We start from the raw sequence: 21,148 nt of genomic DNA on the forward strand, positions 1-21,148 counted from the left end.
ATACATATGTGTATGTGTATATATACTCTTTTAAAATCATGAAAACAATAAATAAACATAAGCTATAATTTAAACACGTAAATTAACACACATATATCAACATAAATGTTAGATTTACCATTCCCACTATAATGTAAAGTTGGATTTATGAATCTCTCCAATATAAGCAATAGCAGAGAAAGTGCTGAACTTCCCCCTCCAATGTAAGCAACTGTACAAAAATGGATGTGCTTTGAGGGGTAAGATTTGCTATTCTCAATCCAATCTAAGAGAGGTTAGATTTACTATTTCAACTTTCAATCCAAGCAACAGTCGGGAAAGTGTTGGACCTAGGTTTACTACTCCCACTCCAATCTTATCAACAATTGGGACAAGAGTAGGACATTGGAGGGGTTATATTTACGTTTCCTACTTCCACAAAGCAAAATCAGGGAAAGCATTAGACTTTGGAGAGGTTAAGTTTACTATTCTCACTACACTGTTGGCACTATCATAGAAAGTGTTGAACCTTGGTGGGGTAGGATTTACTATTCTTACTCCAAAATAAACTAAATTAGGGAATATGCAGAATTTTGGAGAGGTTAGATTTACTATTCCCACTTAATTCTAAGCATCAGTTGGTAAAGTGTTTGAACTTGGAGAGACTTCATTTATTACTCCTACTCCAATCTAAGCAACAATAAGAAAAGTTCTGCACTTTAGGGAAGGTGTATGATTTACTTTTTACACTCCAACTTAAGCAAAAGCAGGGAAGGTTTTGGGGTTAGAAAGTGTTAGATATATAATTAAAATAACAATAAATAATTGTAATAGTTTATCTAATAAACCACCGATCTCATATTTAGTTTAACATAAAAATTAATTTAAAATAAACAACAATAGTTCAAAGTTGAGATAACATTGGATCCTATCCCCTACAAACCCAGCAATCGACTACTAAATTAAAAATTACGAAATAAATGTATAAATAGTTTAATTACACAAATATTTTAATATCAATAATACCTAAAATTAATATAATTAATATATAATAAAATAATTCAAAACAATATTCAATACAACTATATTAAAATCAACAATATTATATACAAGGATATTTTTTGCAAATTATATTTTATACATAAAGAGCAATATTCTTACATCCTCAGTATTTTTGTATTGATAATATTTTGCCACAATATTCATGCAACTCAATATTTTTGAAACAATATGTTTATCATTCACATTAAAGATTTGCATGTTTGAAGACATAATTAACCAACTGCTGAGTTAGAATTTGTGAGTGCTACAGCTTATCCTTGGACAATACTGATGGACAATTCATTTTTTCTTGCAAAGTGTTGTGAAGTTCCTCATTATGTAATGCTATTCTTCAAATTGATAGATGATATTTACTCCATTCAAACCCATGGATTCGGTATTCTGAATGGATATTATAGTTTTCTGTTTAGCTCAGTCTCTCTACGATCAATGGCATTGCTCGGAATAAGACGATTGGCTGTGTTACACAAAGTATATGCCACCCTAACCAATGTTGGTAGTATATTAAGGGCATATCTTACAAGCATTTAGCAAAATCAATATTTTTCATTGGGCTGGAGCAAAAACAAATATGCCACCTTCACACACTTCAGCTCAATTGGATAGTGGCTGGTTGAAGACAAACAATGCCATAAAAAAGGGGATTTTTAAGGTTCATATAGTATTCATATAGTATTCTTCTTCAATTGTACAGTCAATAACATTTGTTGTTGGAACTAAAAAACAATCTTCTAAGGCTAGACTCTGCATGGGGACCTGAAGGTAATTTTATAGGAATGTATAATAATTATTTGAATTATATTTATATAAAATCCGTGTTTAATGAAATAATTGAAAGATACGAGTAAACCAAAGATTGAAATTGATGAGATCCATGATATTTCATATTAGAAGGTTTATCAAACATGTAAACTGATTAAATTGCAAGTAAAATAAAAGCTTTTTCAGTATTTTTCTTTGCAAGATCTGTAATCATGAGCTATTTCATTTGAATGTGTGTGTTCTTTTATGATCCTGTAGTAAATAATAATTGTAAGAATGAAAATGTAATTCACACATATTTGTATGACAAATGTCCTTGTCAAGACTACTTCTAAATCGATTCATAAATGAAGGAACGAGAACCATGGCAGACAACAACTTCAGAAAGGTACCTTACAGGTATGCAGGCTGCTCGCCTAGAAGACACACACATTCATTACACAGTACAAATGGCTCCTGTAAATGATGTCCTTTGGCATCTATAACTCTTGAAAAGCAAAGGCTCCATGTCAGTTTCACTTCCTACTTATGCGACGTTGTCACGGAACTTCCATTAAACTGAAATCATATCGCATGACTCCCTTAGGACAGTTCTATGTCATTCTGACAAATTACGTCCTGTGGATGTGGGAAACTGGAAACGTGCCTGATTACACTAACTGACAGACTGTGGTGAGGTAATGCCCATCAAAATGTGCAGATCTATCCGTTCTCTCTCATTCGATTTCAGTTTTACTCTGCCCTTTTTCTCCTCTCCTATGGAGTGGTCATTTTATCACCCACTTGCATTTCTGAGACTGATACTGAAATCTATAAGAGGTGTTAACTCAGTGTTGGAAGTTTTCCTTGACAGCTTCTTTCCCATCAATTCCTAAGTTTAATTGTATCATCTTAGACATGCAATTCGTCAGATAAACGTTTTTCCAGGTAAGTTTCCCCTAGTGTGTCTCTTTTAGTTTGTTTTCCGTGAGTTTGCACAACCCCAAATAACTAATTTCGCAGAATTGATTCAATAGGACGTAATAACGATTTTTTATTGTTGAACGACACTTGCTTAGCAAGTGCCGGAATCCTGACTGCCACAGGTGTGCCTGTAATAATCTGTAACTACATTGTGTTTTTAACATTGGCATCAGTTAATATGCACTCATAAATGCGGTCGTTCTAGGAACTCCATAATAATTGTAACTCGATTCAAAGACATTGTGTTTGACATTGAACTAAATAAGTTATTCCAACAAATATGTCATATCATAAAAAGAAAGAGAACCTCACAGCATTTCTTTTTAATAACTGTTCAGCTACAAAATTTTATTGGTATCCTTTTATGTTCCCTCTAGAGGACTAGTGCACAAAAGCACCGCCGTGGAACATATAAAATTACAAATGAAATTTGCTGTAAAAAGTAGAATGTCTTTTAGATTGGTGTCAGTATTTATTTCATTCATAAACCAAAAAATTGCAGGTATAATACTGTATATTCATTGTCAGCGAGTTCATGGGTTTAAGTTGCCATCAAATGTTATTGATTGATATAAGACAGATACTGGAGAAAAAGAAAGATTTGTAACGTACTCCTCCAAACATAAATTGTTCCACAAAAGCACTGTAAAAACTCCTTCAAAGTTTTGTGTTGTGCTTGGTTCGTACGGTTAACTACATAGTTTGGTTGTTTCGTATTCCACTGTGTTTGGCAATTTGGTATTAAAGGCCTGGAGAGCGGACAAGATTCTCACCACTTCACTGGTTGACAGCTTGAGTCTATGGCGAAGCAGGCAGGAGAAAAGGTCTAGGCGACGAGCCCCAGGCGGGGAGAGTTTATTGACACGGTCGCGTATCTCTAGAAGCTGCAAGAGTGCAGAGTCCTGTGATCCCTGAGTATAAGGGTAATCCAGCTGCAAGATCAAGTCTCGAATTGCTTCCGGGTCAAAGTGCATGCTGTAGCCAAACACCTGTATGCTGTTGATTTTCATGTACCCAAGATTCCGCGAGGGATCAATGAACTCCAAAGGCTCATAATAAATGCTTTCATTGCCATTTGGGCCATTGGACTTGATGCGGCTCCTCAGATAGATGTGCACGGTCTCAAAAAATGTTTTCCATTTGTTGCCTAGGGTCAGCGTCCAGTTATAACACTGCATGGGGAGGTCAAGCCTAGTCCGCTCCCAGTCAGGGAAACTGTTCTCGTTCACAGGCATGAACCAGCTCTCAGAGTGGCTGCCACCAAAAGGGTTGACGTACACGGCTAAAACAGGCTCCAAGGTACTGTTTTTTGTTAAGCAAATCTGAAGGGAGAGCCCCAGGATCATGTGTACCATGTTGGCCTTGTACTTGTTGCTCTTCAGAGTGAGGAGCATGCGTTTGCGCCACGAAGGATCAAACCAGCTGTTGAGGCGCATATCATTGCTGATGAAGATTGCGTGCACCTCAATCCTCCTATCGGTTTTCTGCAGAAGGTACTTCATCTCCAGGTCTTGCATGTCAGTCTCAAATCCAATGTAATGCTCTGTAGAGTCTGCCACCTCAGGCTTGCAAATTCCCTGGCTCAGCATGTATCCAGTGTTGCAACTGCCACAGCGAGTGCGGTTATCCGGTGCACAGGTGAGGCAGGAAGCACCGTCACCCACCACGCAAGGAAGAAACCCCTGGCAGATGACCTGGTCGTTGGGGCAGGTGCAAGAGTGAGTCTCTTCAGAGAAGCTTCCGAGGAGTCCATTTTCACTGCAGTACAGGAAGGACTGCATTCGATTGAGCCAGTATGCAGAGGATCTGCAAACAAAAAAAAAGCAAAGAACACAGTCACTTATTTGACAGAAAGAAGTATGGCGTGCACAGATACTAAGGACGTTTCGTACACCATTCATAAATTTAAACAAATTCCTAGTAGAAACTAAAGACCTCAACAGGAGCTCAATCGATTTATTTTTGTGAAATCTGCGGGATAACTATACAGAAAAATCCAAATACTTCTAGTTCCTTTTGCTACTTCTTATAGTTGTAGAATTTTTTTGATCTATTTGGTTGTGGTTAAAAGAGCAAAACCCTAGCCAGCCTGGTATGCAGGATGCTGAACAACAAAGCATAGTAGCAAAGCATCTTAAGAGAAAATTATGCTTAAATACAATTAAAACAATAAAATCACAAATTTCTGTAATCCGTCTAGCCCTAAGTGCCAGGCAACATACCCTCTGAATGGCAAACAAGCCACCAAAGCATGCCCAAACATAGGTCCCATGGTCTCAGTTCCAAAATACTCAAGGCACTGATGAGGGCCAAGAAGAGGAAAGCATTCTGGAGTATCTTTTTACAGTTGTAGGTGACATGGCCTGGCAGTTCAAATTGGACTGTTCTCATTGGCGGAGAGCCATAGCGGTTTTGCATAAGTATAGCCTTGTCTTTAGCCACACAGTAAGCAAAAAAATGGTTGTCCAGAATTGTGAAGAAGACAATTGCACATATATATTCATTGGCAAAGCCAAAAGGCACAGAAAGATTTATAAGCTTAGCTCATGACCATTACTTTTGCCGGCCAAAACGTTTCTTGAAAAATAGATGCAGGTTTTGCTAAACTGCGGTCCCCCTTATTTATACTGAGATACTAAATCGCCACAGCACTAGTTTCTGGCTTCATTCTTTATTTCTTTCTTTCTTTCTTAACAGAAATAAAAATGCTTGAAGCTTCCATGAAAAGGCCTTATGACATAGGGTGACCAGATTTTGAGAAGCAATACCTAGAATCAGCCAGACATAAAAGTGGGACTAAAGTATTTAGCAGATATAAACACACACTTACATGGCTATGTGTACATACCATTATCTCTGAGAGGACCTCCACCCTCAGTCCTCCTGTCTTCTTCCCTACTCTGTCTCACATCCTAAATTATCATCACCTGCAGCTATAGATGGAGGGGGTTCTTAGGAGATAAATCCAAACGTTAGTAGAAACATGCCCTCAGAAACATGGAAGCCAATAAGGACAGACACTAATTTCTCCTATTAAACTGTTTTAGCTGGGCTACAAGTAGGGCCTGGATGAAATTTCAAATATGCAGGAGTGATCAGAGTAATTTTGGTAATTTCACATTACACTTTGATGCAGAATTACCAATAATTATGCAATTATGCCCACATCTTAGAGCGAGAGCACATTCAGCAAGTGTCTGCAGCTCCTCACGCTACTGTTTAGCTTCTGTTGCATTCTGCGCTATTTTCTTAGTGGAAAATGCATCCTTGCTTCAAAATTTTAAACTCAAGGTGCATTTTGCGATACAGCACTAGTGCTAAATGCTGGGAGTACATTGGGGGATGAGTCTTTGAGCAGAACCACAGTAATCTCCTAAATCCTGGTCTTGACCATGCACGCAGGCACTCATCATCTTACCCGTTCACCCATCCATGTACTCACTGAGTTATAACTCTTGCATCCATCCATGTGCGCACTCGCCCATTCTTCCATCTACCATCCATCCATGTACCCCCTCATTCATCCATTTATCTATGCATTCACCTACCCATTCATGCACTCATTGTGAATTGTTTCAATCACCTGTGCATCAAATGACTCACCTATTCATTCATCAATGCACTTTATCATTCACACATTAATTCATCCTATCACTCACTCATCCACCTTATGACATGCTCACATTCATCCACTCACCTGCCTGCATACAAACACAAACAAAATCACCATTCAATGAGATTTCATTAAATTAGTCAGATTGACTTTGCCAGTGCTTCTTGAAGAAATTTTGGATAGCTGGGCATGGGCTTTTTGGCTGGATATGCAATGCACTCTCTCACATTAACATAGCAGTCAACGGTGTTTAGTGGCTCCTTCAAGGGTTTGCCACAGAGCTTTCTCTCGTGCATGCAAGGAGCGATACCATTTGAAAAGGGCTGATACAATTCCCGAATTATTTTCATCGGGGGAGGAGCTGTAGATATAAAAAGACATGCCCCGGTGATGAAATAGCTTCATCTCTTAGAAACAAAGAAGTTTGTGAGGGACGCAGTGTGGGTGGGACTTCTAATTTTGCTGGTGAGATGTCTCCTGACATTTTCAAGGCGACGCAGGCAGTCATAGCCTTCTGTGAAGCTTTAAACCTACAACTGATTCAAGACGAGAAATAGTCAAACGGATGTGTGGGGTCTCTACGAAAATTATTTTTTTTTTAAATGAGGAAGAGGAGTTTTGGCTACCTTTGCACAGTAATAACCTTCTCGATGTTTCATTTGCCCACTGTGACACATTTTTGGGACTTACATGCCCGTATGAAAGCAAACACAATCCATGTCTTTCTAGTGCTTAATGACTCAATTGGAACATATCATTATAGATCCCACAAACCCAAGAAATCCAAATAGCCAGAGGTGAACAAAGTGGAGTTAGAGAGAATATAGATGCAGCCACACTCCTCTCATTTGCGCTATGACCTCGGGTGCCTTCTAGTTCTGCTGTAATCAGCTAATACAGTGGCCTCATGAAAGGTGCAAAGGAAAGTGAAAAACTGGGAATTGGAAAGTGAAGAGTGTCACATTTCCAGTAATGTCCCTTTGTGGATGATTATGGGGATCCGACCCATTATCTTTTTAGCTGATGTGCTTAGAGGTACCATCTTGCATCTATAAGTAGTATGTCACTAAGGAAGCAATGGACCACTTTCCTGTTGGCCTGATCTTGGGCGGGATTGTTGCTGATACAATTTTTGGAATCATGATGACCATTTCTAGAGCCACTTTTATCTCTTCCAGGGATGGGGAGACGAGGGTTGAACTAGGTAAAGCTGTCATATTAGGCTAAACAGTCCTGGTTTGCAGAGGGTCCATGATTCATTCAACCATGTGCCAATGCAGTCGCCCATCCATTCATCCATTCACTTAGCTATTCACCTATGCATACATACATGCATGCACTCACTAATCCATCCATTGACTCAAATCCACATTTATGCATAAGCACACACAAACTTACAAATCAATGAAGAAGCACATTTAAAGATTAAAAAAGACTTATCTCTAGGCTTTTCCAGGATTTATGTTCTGATTAAGGCCTATGCATCCTTGCACAAGTGCACATTTAGCGAGCACAAGCGGCTGCTCATGCTCACTATTCATGTTATTGTGCTTTTAGCACTACTTCATAGTTTAAAATGCATACTCATGACCATTTTGGACACGAGGGGGCTTCGTGCTCTAAGAAAAAAGGGCTAAATGCAGAATTACTCTTCTTGTGTAATTCTGGGTAATGTCGCAGAATTTTTGAGTAATTCCGCACGGTTAGGCTACATGGAATTACATGGGTTTCACCCACCCCAAGGGCCACTGGGATCAGGGAAGGTGTGTTGCGGGTGTTTCTGGTCGCACACTTATTGTGTAAGTAGCAGCAGCTTCCCTTGGAGAGATGAGCATGATATTGGTGGGAACTTTCAACAAGCAATGTTTGAAGGATGATTGCTCAAAGTCACTCTTTATGAATTATTAGTCTTCGTTAACTGAGCTCTAGGAGGCATCTAAACCTGTGTTTATGCCAGGCATATAGAAACATTAAGCATGTTCTCTCTTTCCAACAAACAATTCTAAGTGATTGCTTTCAAGGATCTCTCAAGAAACTTTGGAACCCTAGATGAGTTGCATTTTTTCCACTTCTCTACCTTTTTGTGCTACCATGTTGCTAGATCTATGTCATGGTTTATGGGCTTGTAGGTGATGCCAAGAGCATGAGGTGCTGTATATGGGTCCCTGTGTTCCTTATTCGTAGAAAAGGACCACGTTGTGCTCATCAAGAGAGTCTAGCACCTGGAAGGAAAACAGTCTTTCCTTATCTCACATCCTGTCAAATGTAGAATCTGGTGTGATGGTATTGTTGAAAATATGATTAAAATAATAAGCATCCTAAAAATTTCTGCTGCTCAAGAGTTGCAATCTTCAACTACTAGGATTGTGACAGTTGTGCTGAGCTCAATATGATCAGTGTGTTTAATAATTTGGAAGTTGCATATCTTAAAAACTTCCATTAGCATCAGGGAAAATAAATGAATGAAAAAGAAAGACCTATATGATGCATCACTGAAATTGTGACCATTTTGACCACTTTCATGCTAGGAGCAGCAGGGGCACAGAGGAAACAGAAAAGATATTTGTATATCTTTTTTTCTGAAGTTGAAGTGAGTGACTGTTGTGCAAGTCATCACCGAGACGACATTTAATTGCCAAGGCTCTTTGAAAGGGAAGCCTGTACAACTTCATGGTTAGAGTTGTTGAGTAGAATTCATTGAAGAAAGCTTTTAAGTGTATGGTTATGTTCTGCATCCTTGTTGCACTGTGGGGTATTCACATGAATGCATCTGCGGGTGAAGAAGAGGCCTTGACAGCACCTCTGAGACCAATGCCAGGCAAGTAAGAACAGCCGGGACATGGAGTCCCAGGGCTTCATTCTGGGTAGCAGGGGCATCTTAAGGATTTTGGGGGCCCTGGGCCAAAGATATTTTGGGGGCCCCTGTTCGGAACAGCTTTGAATTTATGATCCAATTTTAGCTCTTTCATGCCCTCTGTGGCCATGTCACTGAGAGTGCACAGGCATCCTCATCCAAATTTTAAATGTGTTTACATCGAATAATCGGGGCTAGTGATGTCTGTTATTCTAAATATGTCTACATCTAATATTTGGGAATAGTGACGTGTTTTTCAGTATTGTGACACAGCAGCATCTCACTAATATTACTGTAAATAATCTCTGTGGCACCCTCCAATTTCTCTTATGTGAGGTCTCGCTTTGATATAAAAAACTTTTTTATAGCAGTTGCTTGAAACATAAACACAACATTTCTCTGCCAAATTTCTGTAATAGACTCTCACACATCGACCACATTAAAAAATAAATTAAAGGAAAACAGCATTTAAAGGGAAATATTCTCTGCAGAACAGAGCTGGCTCTATCAGAGGGCCCCCTGAAATGTTGGGGCCCCGGGCCGGAGCTCACTTTGCCCATGTCTTAAAACGTCTCTGCTGGGTAGCTGTCAAGCCATGGCATACTGAGCCACCTCAACCTAGCATGAAGATGATGTAATTGCCACAGTCAAACTTAGAGATGATGGTAATTCCTAATACTACCAAGCTTCAGACAGATGAGATTAGCTAGGGGATAGATTATGGTAGGCAGGACGAACAAGTGAATGTGCTAAGTACAGATCAGATATCAGCATTAAGAGTGATCTATTATAGAGGGTACTTTCTAGGATTCTGATATTTGTGCTGAGGGGAATATTAGTCTGGGAAACAACTGTTCAAATTTGTTTTCATCAGTTTAATGTGAGATCATACCCAACAATGATGATATTGGTGAAAAGAAGGGATTCTAGTGCCTGCCACTCTATTTTTGTCTTGACAATGCATAGGTTGAGCTGAATGTCATTGGTATAAGAGTTCAAGAAGAAGATCCTGCCTCCTGTGACCCTCAGGATGAACATACTGGTGTGCACTAGAACTGGTAACCGGTGATCAATGACAGTATCCACATTAATCAGAGAGCATGGACAGAGGACTGGGTTAAGTCACTGAGATCAGATAGCATGGACAGAGGACTGGGTTAAGTCACTGAGATCATCCACAATGGTGAACATCAGTTGAGGGGAAGGTGTCTAAGACTCCTGTTGACCCCTTCTTTGGTGAAGAAGTTACTTGATTTCAGTGGTGTCAAATGTTGCACCGAGGTCTGAGCTACCCTCAGTCATGTTTGGAACATATTGTTTACTTCTTAAGCATCATCCCAGACTTTGAGGAGGGCTCTTTCGATACTTGGCCTTGGGCACAAGCCCGGTGATAATCGGCTGAGAAGGCAGTTATTGTCAAGTTCATCACTGAGTAGGGATTGAATAGTTTTATTAAATACCTTAAAAGTGTTCTGAAGGCCTGCAATGGTCCTATAGTGTGGAGAATGGGTGTATTCATTTTTTATTTTCCAGCAGGAGAAGGATCGGTTTCTTGTTAAATTGTATGCAGAAACAATACCTGCACACATTCTAAGAATGTTGGTTGGCTTTCTAAGTTGGACAAAAAGCTATTGAATCTGTGTGATTTAGAAGGCAGGGATCAGTTTTTGTTCTGTTTTCTCTGGCACAACAGAAAGCCAGAGAGACATGTGAGCATAAGTCCATAAATGCCTAAGCTCAAAAAGTCAATGACACAGACATACGTTTGTATGATGGAACAACGCAGGGAAATATTCTGCATGCATTTTTTTTAACGCATATGCTTTTACAACGTATGCCTTTACCACACATTGTTTATATTTTTATATATATAAACAATGTATTAGTGGGGGGAGATCGCCCACACCCCCGAACTTACTTTAAATGCGTTGTAAAAGCATATGCATTCTAAAACTATGGGTGGTAAAAAATGTGTGGTAAAGGTACAACGTTGTAAAACCCCGTTGTAAAGGCTGTTTCCCCAGACACACATACATACACAAAAACACTCCCATGGTAAAGGTAAGAATTATTCATTTTCTTTGCAATTCTATAGGTCTGTTTCTCTGATATAGCCATCTTACAGGCACATGCATCAAAGGATTTTGCGATCGCAAACGGTGCAAATCGCAAAAATCGGCCGTTTGCGATCGGAAAATCTGCATTTGGAATGCATGAAGGGTGAAGGCCCTCACAATTTGAGAATTCGCAAATATTTGCGAATTCTCAAATTGCGATTGCGTTTAAATGCAATGCATGAAACTTAAAAAAATTGTGATTTCGCAATTAGGGAGAGCAAATTACCATGAGGTTGAACCTCATGGTAATTTGCGAAAACTTTGAAAAATGCACTTTTGTGCATTTTTCAAAGTTTCATCTTGCGCACACACATGCCCTAAGGGCATGTGTGGGCGCAACATATGTGCACATATCGATTTCAGGGGTGCAACAGGGTGTCCTTTGGACACCCCTGCACCCTTGAAATCGCATTCTCAATTTGCGATTTGCTAATTGCTAATCGCAAATTGAGAATGTCTTCCCATTCATTCCTATGGGCCTCTAGGCCCATAGGAATGAATGGGGAGGTATTCCTTAATTGCGAGTCGCAATTAAGGAATATTAAGAAATCGCAATTTTTTCAGCGATTTCTTGATGCATTTTGCAATTCCTTAATTGTGATTCCTTATTTTTCGCAATTAAGGAATCGCAAAAAGCAATATTGATGCATGTGCCTGTTAGACACAGACTCCTTCTTATACCTCATGCTTATTTTAAAAATGTCAGCAATTGGTGTCCTACGTCTCTCCGTCGCTCTCCGTCTCTCTCTCTCTCTCCATATGCAGTCACTGTCCTAATCTTGTCTTCGGTCAGCCCACGTTCACAATTACGCAGCCAGAAAACGCTTACTACAAATCCACTGAGTTAAGCGCTAAAAGCCAGAGAATGAAAGTTCCGATCACTAAGGGGTTCATGTCCTTAGTATCCATAACTCAACCCGTTATGCTATTCAATAAAATATGAAGACTCTGGCTGCAGCCTGTTTAGGCTCCAGACATCTATTTGACGGAATGCCACATGGTAGGGCAGGCAGATTGGTATCAGTGGGAGCGGGATGGCAGCGGCCCAGAGCCACGCGGGCATGAAATGCAAAATAAAGACAGAGCGGCGCTGATTCGAAGCGAAAACCAATTTGCACAGCTCGGTGATCAATTTCACCAACTGGTGTGCACACCTGGGCACTTTTCAAAGACGAGAGGTTAACAGTGAGGAGTTGCTTTGCACTGGGAAAAGCAAAGCTCTGAGAAAATAACTTAGGTCTGTAGAGCCACACATAGAGAAAACCATTAAACAATTTTCTAAAAATGTGTGATAAACAAACTATGCTTGTCTGTTGCACTAGATATATTAAGAAGGACACAGAATAGCAGTCTAATTTTATGGGGGAAATGTTATCGTCTCGTGATGTATTCCAGCCGATACCATGATCTACTTATGTACCTTCCTATCAAATGTTACGGAAGTTTTATGCCGTCAATACTGTACTTGAAGATGTCGGTAGTATTAGCAGAAACACAAAGGGCCTGATTTAGAGTTTGGCGGGCAGGCATTACGTCACAAGCATGAGGGATTTCCCGACCTCCTTCTTACAAGTGTCAGAGGATATAATGCACTTGGGAATGGATATCCATCATGTTTGCAGGGGCGGCTCTTTCGTTACATTACCCCCAGAGATGAAAAATAAAATGGTAATCCATTACCAATTACATTTTTTATCCTCCAATCCTGAACCGAGCGCCAGCACGAGGGCGTGGCTGCTGCTGAATGACAGCAGCAGGGAGGAGGGTTGGCTGTTTGTGCACTTTTAACTCCTCGGGTGCTCAGGACGACCCCCGGCTGTCCTACATCACGCTGGGCGTGTGCTCAGAACGTCCAGGGTCCGTCGAACGCCGCCGATTCCCTAGCGCTGCGCGAATTCCGCACCTGCGTTGGAGAATTAATCAGTGGCCGGAGTTCAGACGGCCCCTGGCCGTCCTGAGCACATGCCCAGCGTGACGTAGGACGGCCGGGGGCTGTCCTGAGCACGCAAGGGGTTACGCCCCCTAAATACATCCCCGCACCTCAGCGGAATTACCGCTGCAGGGAAGGGGTTAAAAGTCTGCCCATCCCTTTGGCCGGCAATGTTGCAACAGCCAGCCAGACAGGCGCAATTTGAAATCTCTAACCCAGCTGTTTTAAGACTGGTATAGGGTATGTTTAGGCCTCCAAGGCGCTGGGAAGTGCCAAGTGAGGCCCCTCCCTCCAATCAGTGTGTTAGTCTCAAAGCATGAGAGCAGTGCCAGGATTAGTGCAAGCACTGCAGCATCCAGTTCCTCAGAAGAGAGGACGTAGGCTCGGGTAAGTTTTATTTTTAATATTTGCAAGTGTGCCCCCTCCCTCAAACTCTACATCTTGACCAACGACATTTGTGTTAGGTGTATTTTGATTAATCTGTGAAAAATGTACAAATTTATCGAAATACAACTGGCATCAATACATAAGACATATTTCGCGACATAGTATTAACATCAAGCATTGCACAATTTACAGCTGAGAAATAAAAATACCACCAGCGGCTTTCAATTACACCAAATGAAAATATCCTGAGATCAATCTATTTATGTAGTACGCCCTTTGCAGCCAACAAGTTAAAATACTGCCAATACAACAGACCTTTTTTGTGAATCATCTGTTTCATCTAGTCTGTCTTCTCTGTAGTCATTTATATTGATAGTAGGGCCCTCATTTATGGGCAATTGGTGTAGAGCAGTGCTGCACGTCTTCTTGCTGCACTGCCCTACACCAATGTGAAAGGGCTGGAATGCACTGTATGTATGAAATATGTGTATTCCTGTTCTTTCCCCCTATGTTGGTGCACAATTTGCTCTGTAGCCCAATGCAGGCACCTTTGCACCATGGTGCAAGGGTGTCTGTATGCATGCAGAATTGTTTTAGTGCAGAATGGGGCCCTTTTCTTCACAAAAACACCCCCAAGAGGGTTTTTTCTCTTTCTGTGTGTGCTGTGAAATGCAGCACACTTGCATAGAAGAATAATGAGAAGAAACACAAATATTTCTCCTTGTTATTCCTGCTCTGGGGAGGTGTAAGGTTTTCAAGCTGCCCCAGGTTTTATGTGCTTAGGTAAATTTGGGGCAGCGTCACAATCCATGGGTGTTGCATGGGAAAACCCACTGCAACGCCATGGAACGTCCCCTTGACGCAGAGTAAGGCAATGCTGAACTTGCTCTGCTTTTTCTTACTCCATATCTATGAGGACATGCAAAATCATTCAAAGTGGCTTTGCGTGGCCTCATAGGTTTGAGTGAGAGGCCTGAGCAGCCAGAGGGTTAAAAAAGTGATGCTTTGGTGGTGAAAGCCTCTCATAAATAAGCCTCTAGTTATTTCTCTACCATTCTGGCCAGTGGCGTAGCTAGCTGCGGGCGAGATTTCCATTTTGTTTGCCTCCCTGAGGCAGGCAATTTTAGAGCTCGGGGTAATGATGCCAGTCCCAAGTCTGCAGGTAAGAGCGGGGGCGAACCCCCCCCCCCCTTGCTACGCCACTGAATCAGGCCAGTATAAAGAGTCTCTAGTGATGGAGAGGATAGAATATTGGAAAATGTGCATTTTCTGAACCTGACGGCAAATGTACATTTACACAGTTGGAGGCGAAAATCCTTTTGACTTCTGCAGTGCGCCTAGCAGTGAGGGGGCAGAACTGGCCTGGCTATGCAGGGTGCAACATGGCCTTGAGTGGCAATACTCATAATATAAGACAAGACCCTTGGGAAGTCAAGGGCTGACACTTCCAGATCTTCAATAGTTATCACTAGAAGTCCCTGCACTATACCCGACAAGCCTCCGCGAACCGATGGGTTCAAAAAGCAAGACAGAGCATAGAATATGCAATGAAGGCATGGTGTTCCATAACATTGACTTTGAGTGACCTTGCTGCCTGCCCTTGGCCCACTCCCAATCTCAACCTGACAGACAGTGCTGCATGCTCACCCCCATAAGCATGTTGATGGTCCACAAAGTTGGAGGTGGTATTTAACTTTTGGGTCTGGGCTATTTGTCTGTGTCATCTTCGTAGTTGTACATGGCTGTCCCCTGCTTTAAATACACCACAGACTTCAAAGGCATGCCAGTGTGATAGCTACGGCCGAGCCTTCAGCTAGCCATGTGTTGTGAGTCCACCCAGCCTCACCTGCACTGCTACATTGCTACTGCGTCTTCTACTAACCTAGAAGTATGTTCTCTCAATATTTTCTCGCTAGATTCTGGGTTCGAGGAGGAAAACGGCACTCAAGAGCGAAAGGAAATTAAAGATCGTCAATTGAAAAACAGAAAACAACCACAAAATCACCCTAGCCAATACAATTAAAGTGATAATAGAATGAAGAAATGGCTATCGAAGATAGGAAACATTTCAAGCCTATTTTGTAAGCAGTACCACAGTACATTTAAAGAGACTTTACAGAGTTTATTTCTAGAAATAAAATAATGTGTTCCTTGGTTCTAAAATTGCATGAAAATGCAAGATCCATACCATACAGTAAGGAAGGTCCAAGAACTGGAGGATATGTGACAGCCCTGGCTGAGGCGGAGGAGGGAAGCTCAGGAGTGGCATAATGATACCTTTCATGGGCAGGGGGTGCTGAACAAAACCTCCTTTTGGCAGTACTGGCTGTGGGGTCCAAGAATTATATAATTCAAATGCTTGCAGCAGACTTTGGTGAATCTTTGTTGTGTGAAAGCCATGACAGAAGCAGCAGCAAATCAGAATCGGTGGTTCGTGATGGAAATGGACACAGCAGACAGCGGCGGCCGGCTCAGGTAAGCGCGGTGAGGCGAGGCGAGGCAGGGCCCGGCAGGGGGGAAGCCGATGGACGACGGAATAGAGCTCTCCCTGCCAGAGTTCAGTGCCGAGGGGTGCCCTTGGAGCTAGGGGCCCCCCGCACCGCGTGGGCTGCGAGGGCCTGTGTTACACCCCTGGGTATAATTAAATAAACAAATAATACCTATTCTGTCATCTGTCGGCTTCCTCCCTGCCAGGGCCTGCCCCGCCCCACCCCACTGCGCTTACCTGAGCCCGCCGCCGTTGACAGCAGAAATCTTGCTAGTTTGTTTTCAATTTTCAGCTGTACAATGAGGCACTGCAGCTTCTTCACTGATGTCCTCTTGTCTCATCATCACAAAAGGTGGGAAGAGGTTCTGCTCCTCAATCTTGCGTTGCTCCTAACGAGGGTAGGTGCACTGCTAAGATAGTGCATACCATCTTTGTCTCAACCAACACATTAATTCAAAGGAACCGAACAAGAACGTTAGGAGAGGTCAGATTAACAAGTGTAGATACGGAGGCCCATGACCATAGTGAAAGGCGCTTTTGAAGTGAAGGACAAGAGTCCAGTGGTTGTAGCTTATGTACAATAACACATTAAAAAAAAAACTTATTATGAATAACTTTTTACAGGCAGTGGCATGTTCCCTTCTTCTTTCAGTGATGCCTAATGCTCTGTGACAGGACTGTGAAAGACAGGCCAATATGATTGCACATGTCTACTGTCATGCCCATCTTGAAGGCGAGACCTTTGCTCCTGTTGTCTCTGGCGGAACGGCTTTGCTCCAAAGACAGAAGAATAAAGAGGAGCGACTAGCAGGACTTTGCGGTTAGTGCTCCTGGGCCAGGTACCCTCCTCTTAATTCTACACACTACAGAGGCCTCTTCATTTGGTACATTTTTAGACCGGTGCAACCTTAGCTGCTGGAGCTGGCACTTTAGGCAAAATATGCAAGAAAAGCTCCACAAGGGTTTTGCAGTCATTTTTTACAATTTGAATTTCACCTCGAAGTTGACATCCCACTTAAGTTAGTACCCTAGACAACCTCTTAGTTTGCTGACATGGACAGACTCTTCTGGGTTTAGAACCATAACTTTGTCAGGAACTAGGGCACAGAAGATCTATTTAATGACTAAAATATTTATTGGATGTGTTGTGCTATTTTTGTTCCTATTATGTTTCTTAAAGGTGCTCAACATATTTAATTTCGGTATATTTCCCCTTCTTCTGACCTTGATCTATTCCTTTGTTTGAGTGTTTTCATATTTCCTTTCTATTTACAATAATTAAACCCCTGTTTAAGTGAATTCAAGTTATTTACTTCATGTGAAAAGGATATATTATCACATTTTACATTTCCTATACCATAAAATAAGCATGGCTTATGAGTGGGATGTAGTGTGAGACAAGCGATGTTGGGGTGCTCAGAGTGCCACTGGAAGGGTTTGATCACTGTTGTGACTGGAGGAGGAACTGTTTAATAGTATTACATAAAACCCTAATAGACTGTTCTACTGTGAGCTGGAGTGTCATTACTACATATTAGAAGGAGGACAAGGTGTTTTGTGGGAAGAGAAATCGATGTGTTGGTTTTAAGGGCAAAGGGTAAGTGGGTGTCACAGGAAACACTTGTTAACGTAAACGAGAATATGTACTGCCAGTGATCCAACATGTCTAGCATAACACTTTCAGATATGGAAACTGCGGTGTTTGAATAATTCTGATGACATAGTAAGCATGAATGAATTTTTCTCTGGTCACAGAAACATCAGCGAAGAAAACTTCCACCTGGGACTATATTGTACCCTTGGTAGACATTTAAACCATCAATCAAACCGTAAGCAAGTCAACTCATTTTTTTTACTTCCTGGAAAAAACCCCCCAAAAAAACCTGCGTTGAACACATTGTCATAGTTTGCAGCAAACTGAAGTAGTTTGTCACTTTCAGTGATAGGTCGCAGGGCTCGTTCCTCGCAGCAAGCCATGCATGGCTGGGCTACCGACATCTGCATTGTCAATGGCGCGCTTTTTATTGAAGATGAGTCTCCAGCCATGTGCCCTACGCTTCCAGTCTTTAAACCATGAGTGAAAGTGACTTCTACCTTTGAGCTTCCAAGCCCATGATTAAATATCCTTGTCGCGCCGAAACGAAGAAGTGACAGGCTGCCATGCCTCGTTTTAAGCCAAAGTAGCAGGTCCATTGCAAGATTTATGGCATGCCAGACACAATCATATTTTACAGCCTGATTCCCTGACAATTGGGTCATGTTAGAAACCTCTAACGTAGAGTGACCAGATTTTGAAAATCAAAAACTAGGATATAACATAAACATAGATGTAGGACTACAATTTTGCATTGGCTTCTGGGCACATAAGGACAACATTCACAGCACTGAACAAAATAGTATAAGCATTTGCAATGCAATAGGTATTGCATTTTTGAGAGTTAGAGCTATTGGCGTTATAAATGACAGTGCCTGTTATCAATGTGCTTTGATTTGGAGTGTATTGGGTGTATGAACAGAGACAAAGCAGCAGCACTGCCTAGAGAGCTTAGAATGAGGAATTACCACGGACCAAGAAGCAGCTGCCGCACTATCTATAGGACTTTGAATAAGGAATTATCAATGAGACCAGAGATGCAGGTGGCGGGCATTGTGTAGAGGACTTAGAATGAGGAATTACCGACAGTACCAGGGAAGCAGCTAGCAGCACTGTCTAGAGTACTTAGAATGAGGAAATACTGACAGGATCAAAAATGCAGCTGAAGCACTGCCTAGAGGACTTAGAAAGAGGAATTACCGATGAGACCAGAAAAGCAGCTAGCAGCATTGTTTAGAGGACTTTGAATGATGAATTACCAACAGGACCAGAGAAGCAGCTAGCAGCACTGCCTAGCAAACTAAGAATGAGGAATTACCTCTGTGACCAGAGGCACAGCTGTAGCACTGCCTAGAGGATTTAGAATGGGGGAGCTACTGACACAGCTAGCTGTAACTTTGTGTCCTGAAAATGATGGCGCTGCAAGGGATTTAATACAGAACAGATGGGTATTGCAAAAAAAATGGTGCAAACACATTCCTGTAGTTGTTCATGGTTGCTTGCTTGTTTAATATTGCTATGAGTCTTGCAGGGTGGCAGCTGGATGCCACGCACCAGACTGAGTGGCTTGAACAATAATGTATAGGCTGAAAAGCTACTCTGTGCTGTAATGTGCCAGGATTTAAATGTTGCCCAATCCTCTTCCCCGCTGCATTCACATTGCACGTTGTTGGACACTAGCCTTTAGATAACTGTTTTCAGTAACAGAAGATGGGTGCCACAGAAGCATCCCTTGCCATCACACTGCTTCCCTCCTCTCACTGCTACTGGTGTGAAAGAGTTTTATAAGTGTGATATTGCGTTCAGTGGCACATCAAGGGTGCATTAACCTTCAAGCAAGCAATGTAAAAGAATTTATTGGCCAAAAAGAAGGGTGATAAATAAAAATTGCGACAATAGAGATCAGAGGAACCCTTACAGAAATAGGCCCCGGTTCAAATGCACCTCCTAAACCAAAGAGATCTACATCCGGTTGCAGGGCCGGACTGGCTACCGGGCGTTTTGGCATGCTGCCCAGCTGGGGGCTGATTTAGTTGATAGGGACCTGTGTGTGCTGAACGAAATTCATTTTGCTTGGTTTATTTCGAAGCAAACGCAGGTCTCCATCCACGAAATTAGCCAACACTGCAGTGACATCAGCCCCCAGCTTGGCACCATTCTAAAACACCCAGTAGCCAGTCCGGCCCTTTTCCGATTACCACAAGAAGAACAATATCTGCCGAGAAATAATACAAAAATCTTGTTCTGTGATCAGCAGTAGGTGCTTCTGCTATTCAAAAGTAAAACATATCTTGTACTAGTAACACCTTAAACATATGTTTTGCAAAAATGCTCCTTTTGAAAATATGTGTCCATAAATAAATACTAATTTATAGGATATGCTGCTGAGTAATTAATGCACAAATATATGCACCGTCTGTAAGGCACTGAGCAATGCGCCTGATACAAAGGGGCCTTCCAGTGCAGGGAAAAACACACAGTTCTCTTGCCCCAGTTCGCACTTCTTTAACAACCACTACCAACAGACACTGTAGAGTTATTTTGCGATACCTGCTGTGGCTTTAAATGTTCAGTGAAATATTTCACTGGATAGCCCCTTTAAGTAGGTCACTAAACCTAAAACAAGTCCTCCTTTAGATGTACTGTAATTTATATTCATGGATACAGAAAGTTTTCCACCGCAGTTTATCATTGACATTTTACCATTTTTTTTATGGCTATTAGTAGGAAATTATGATTGCTTCTAAATGTTCAAGTTTAGTGTGCAGAGGTCAACTCTTGCTATTTCGACAAGATACCACCACAACGGACCACTGATGATACTCAGGTAGCTGACTAATGGAGTGTACAATTCAACTTAAATTCTGCCCGTCATGCCCAACACTTGCAAAGAAAATGGCAGAGTGCCTGAAGAAATACTGCTCTAGCTGTTCCTCAGCAATGGCTAGAGTGCACAGTTAACAAGCATCTCAGGTCAGAACATTGGCTTAAACATACATGCAACCTAGCAAGCAAACAGCTTTCAAAACAAAAAAAATGTAAACTGTGGACATGTCATTTTTTAGCCTCTGGACGAGGGCAAGATATCATTTGCCAGCACAGATTTCGTTTATTGTGAAATCTACTAGTTGAATGCTGTTCCTTTTAACATGCACCTGGTCCTCCCACTTAACTGTACCTCTGCCTTTTCTGGGAGCTGCCCGTGTAACGCAAGCCTGTTGCCCTCGGCCCCTTCCCCCTCTGATGCCAACTTGAAAAGACAAGCAGGGTCCTGTGAGTGGTGTGTGCGGCTGCCACTGCTGAAGTGCAGGGTACTGGGCTACTTGACAAATAAGCATGATTATTGTTAGAAATGAGGGTCTCTAGTTGGCTGTGGTAGGTACCTTTATCCAAATAGGG

The 21,148-nt window shown here is 41.7% G+C and overlaps 1 protein-coding gene across 1 annotated transcript in view; it reads right to left on the reverse strand.

The window, feature by feature from the left end:
* Window positions 1-3,082: 3,082 nt before the first annotated feature.
* Window positions 3,083-21,148, reverse strand: part of BRINP3 (BMP/retinoic acid inducible neural specific 3) — a 1,145,169-nt gene continuing 1,127,103 nt past the window's right edge. The window contains exon 8 of the mRNA XM_078658570.1: window positions 3,083-4,572. Within this exon, the coding sequence (XP_078514696.1) occupies window positions 3,456-4,572 (1,117 nt within the window). The 3' untranslated portion in view covers window positions 3,083-3,455. The remainder of the gene's footprint in view (window positions 4,573-21,148) is intronic.

Source organism: Lissotriton helveticus, chromosome 1_1 (assembly GCF_964261635.1).
Source record: "Lissotriton helveticus chromosome 1_1, aLisHel1.1, whole genome shotgun sequence".
Taxonomy (NCBI): domain Eukaryota; kingdom Metazoa; phylum Chordata; class Amphibia; order Caudata; family Salamandridae; genus Lissotriton; species Lissotriton helveticus.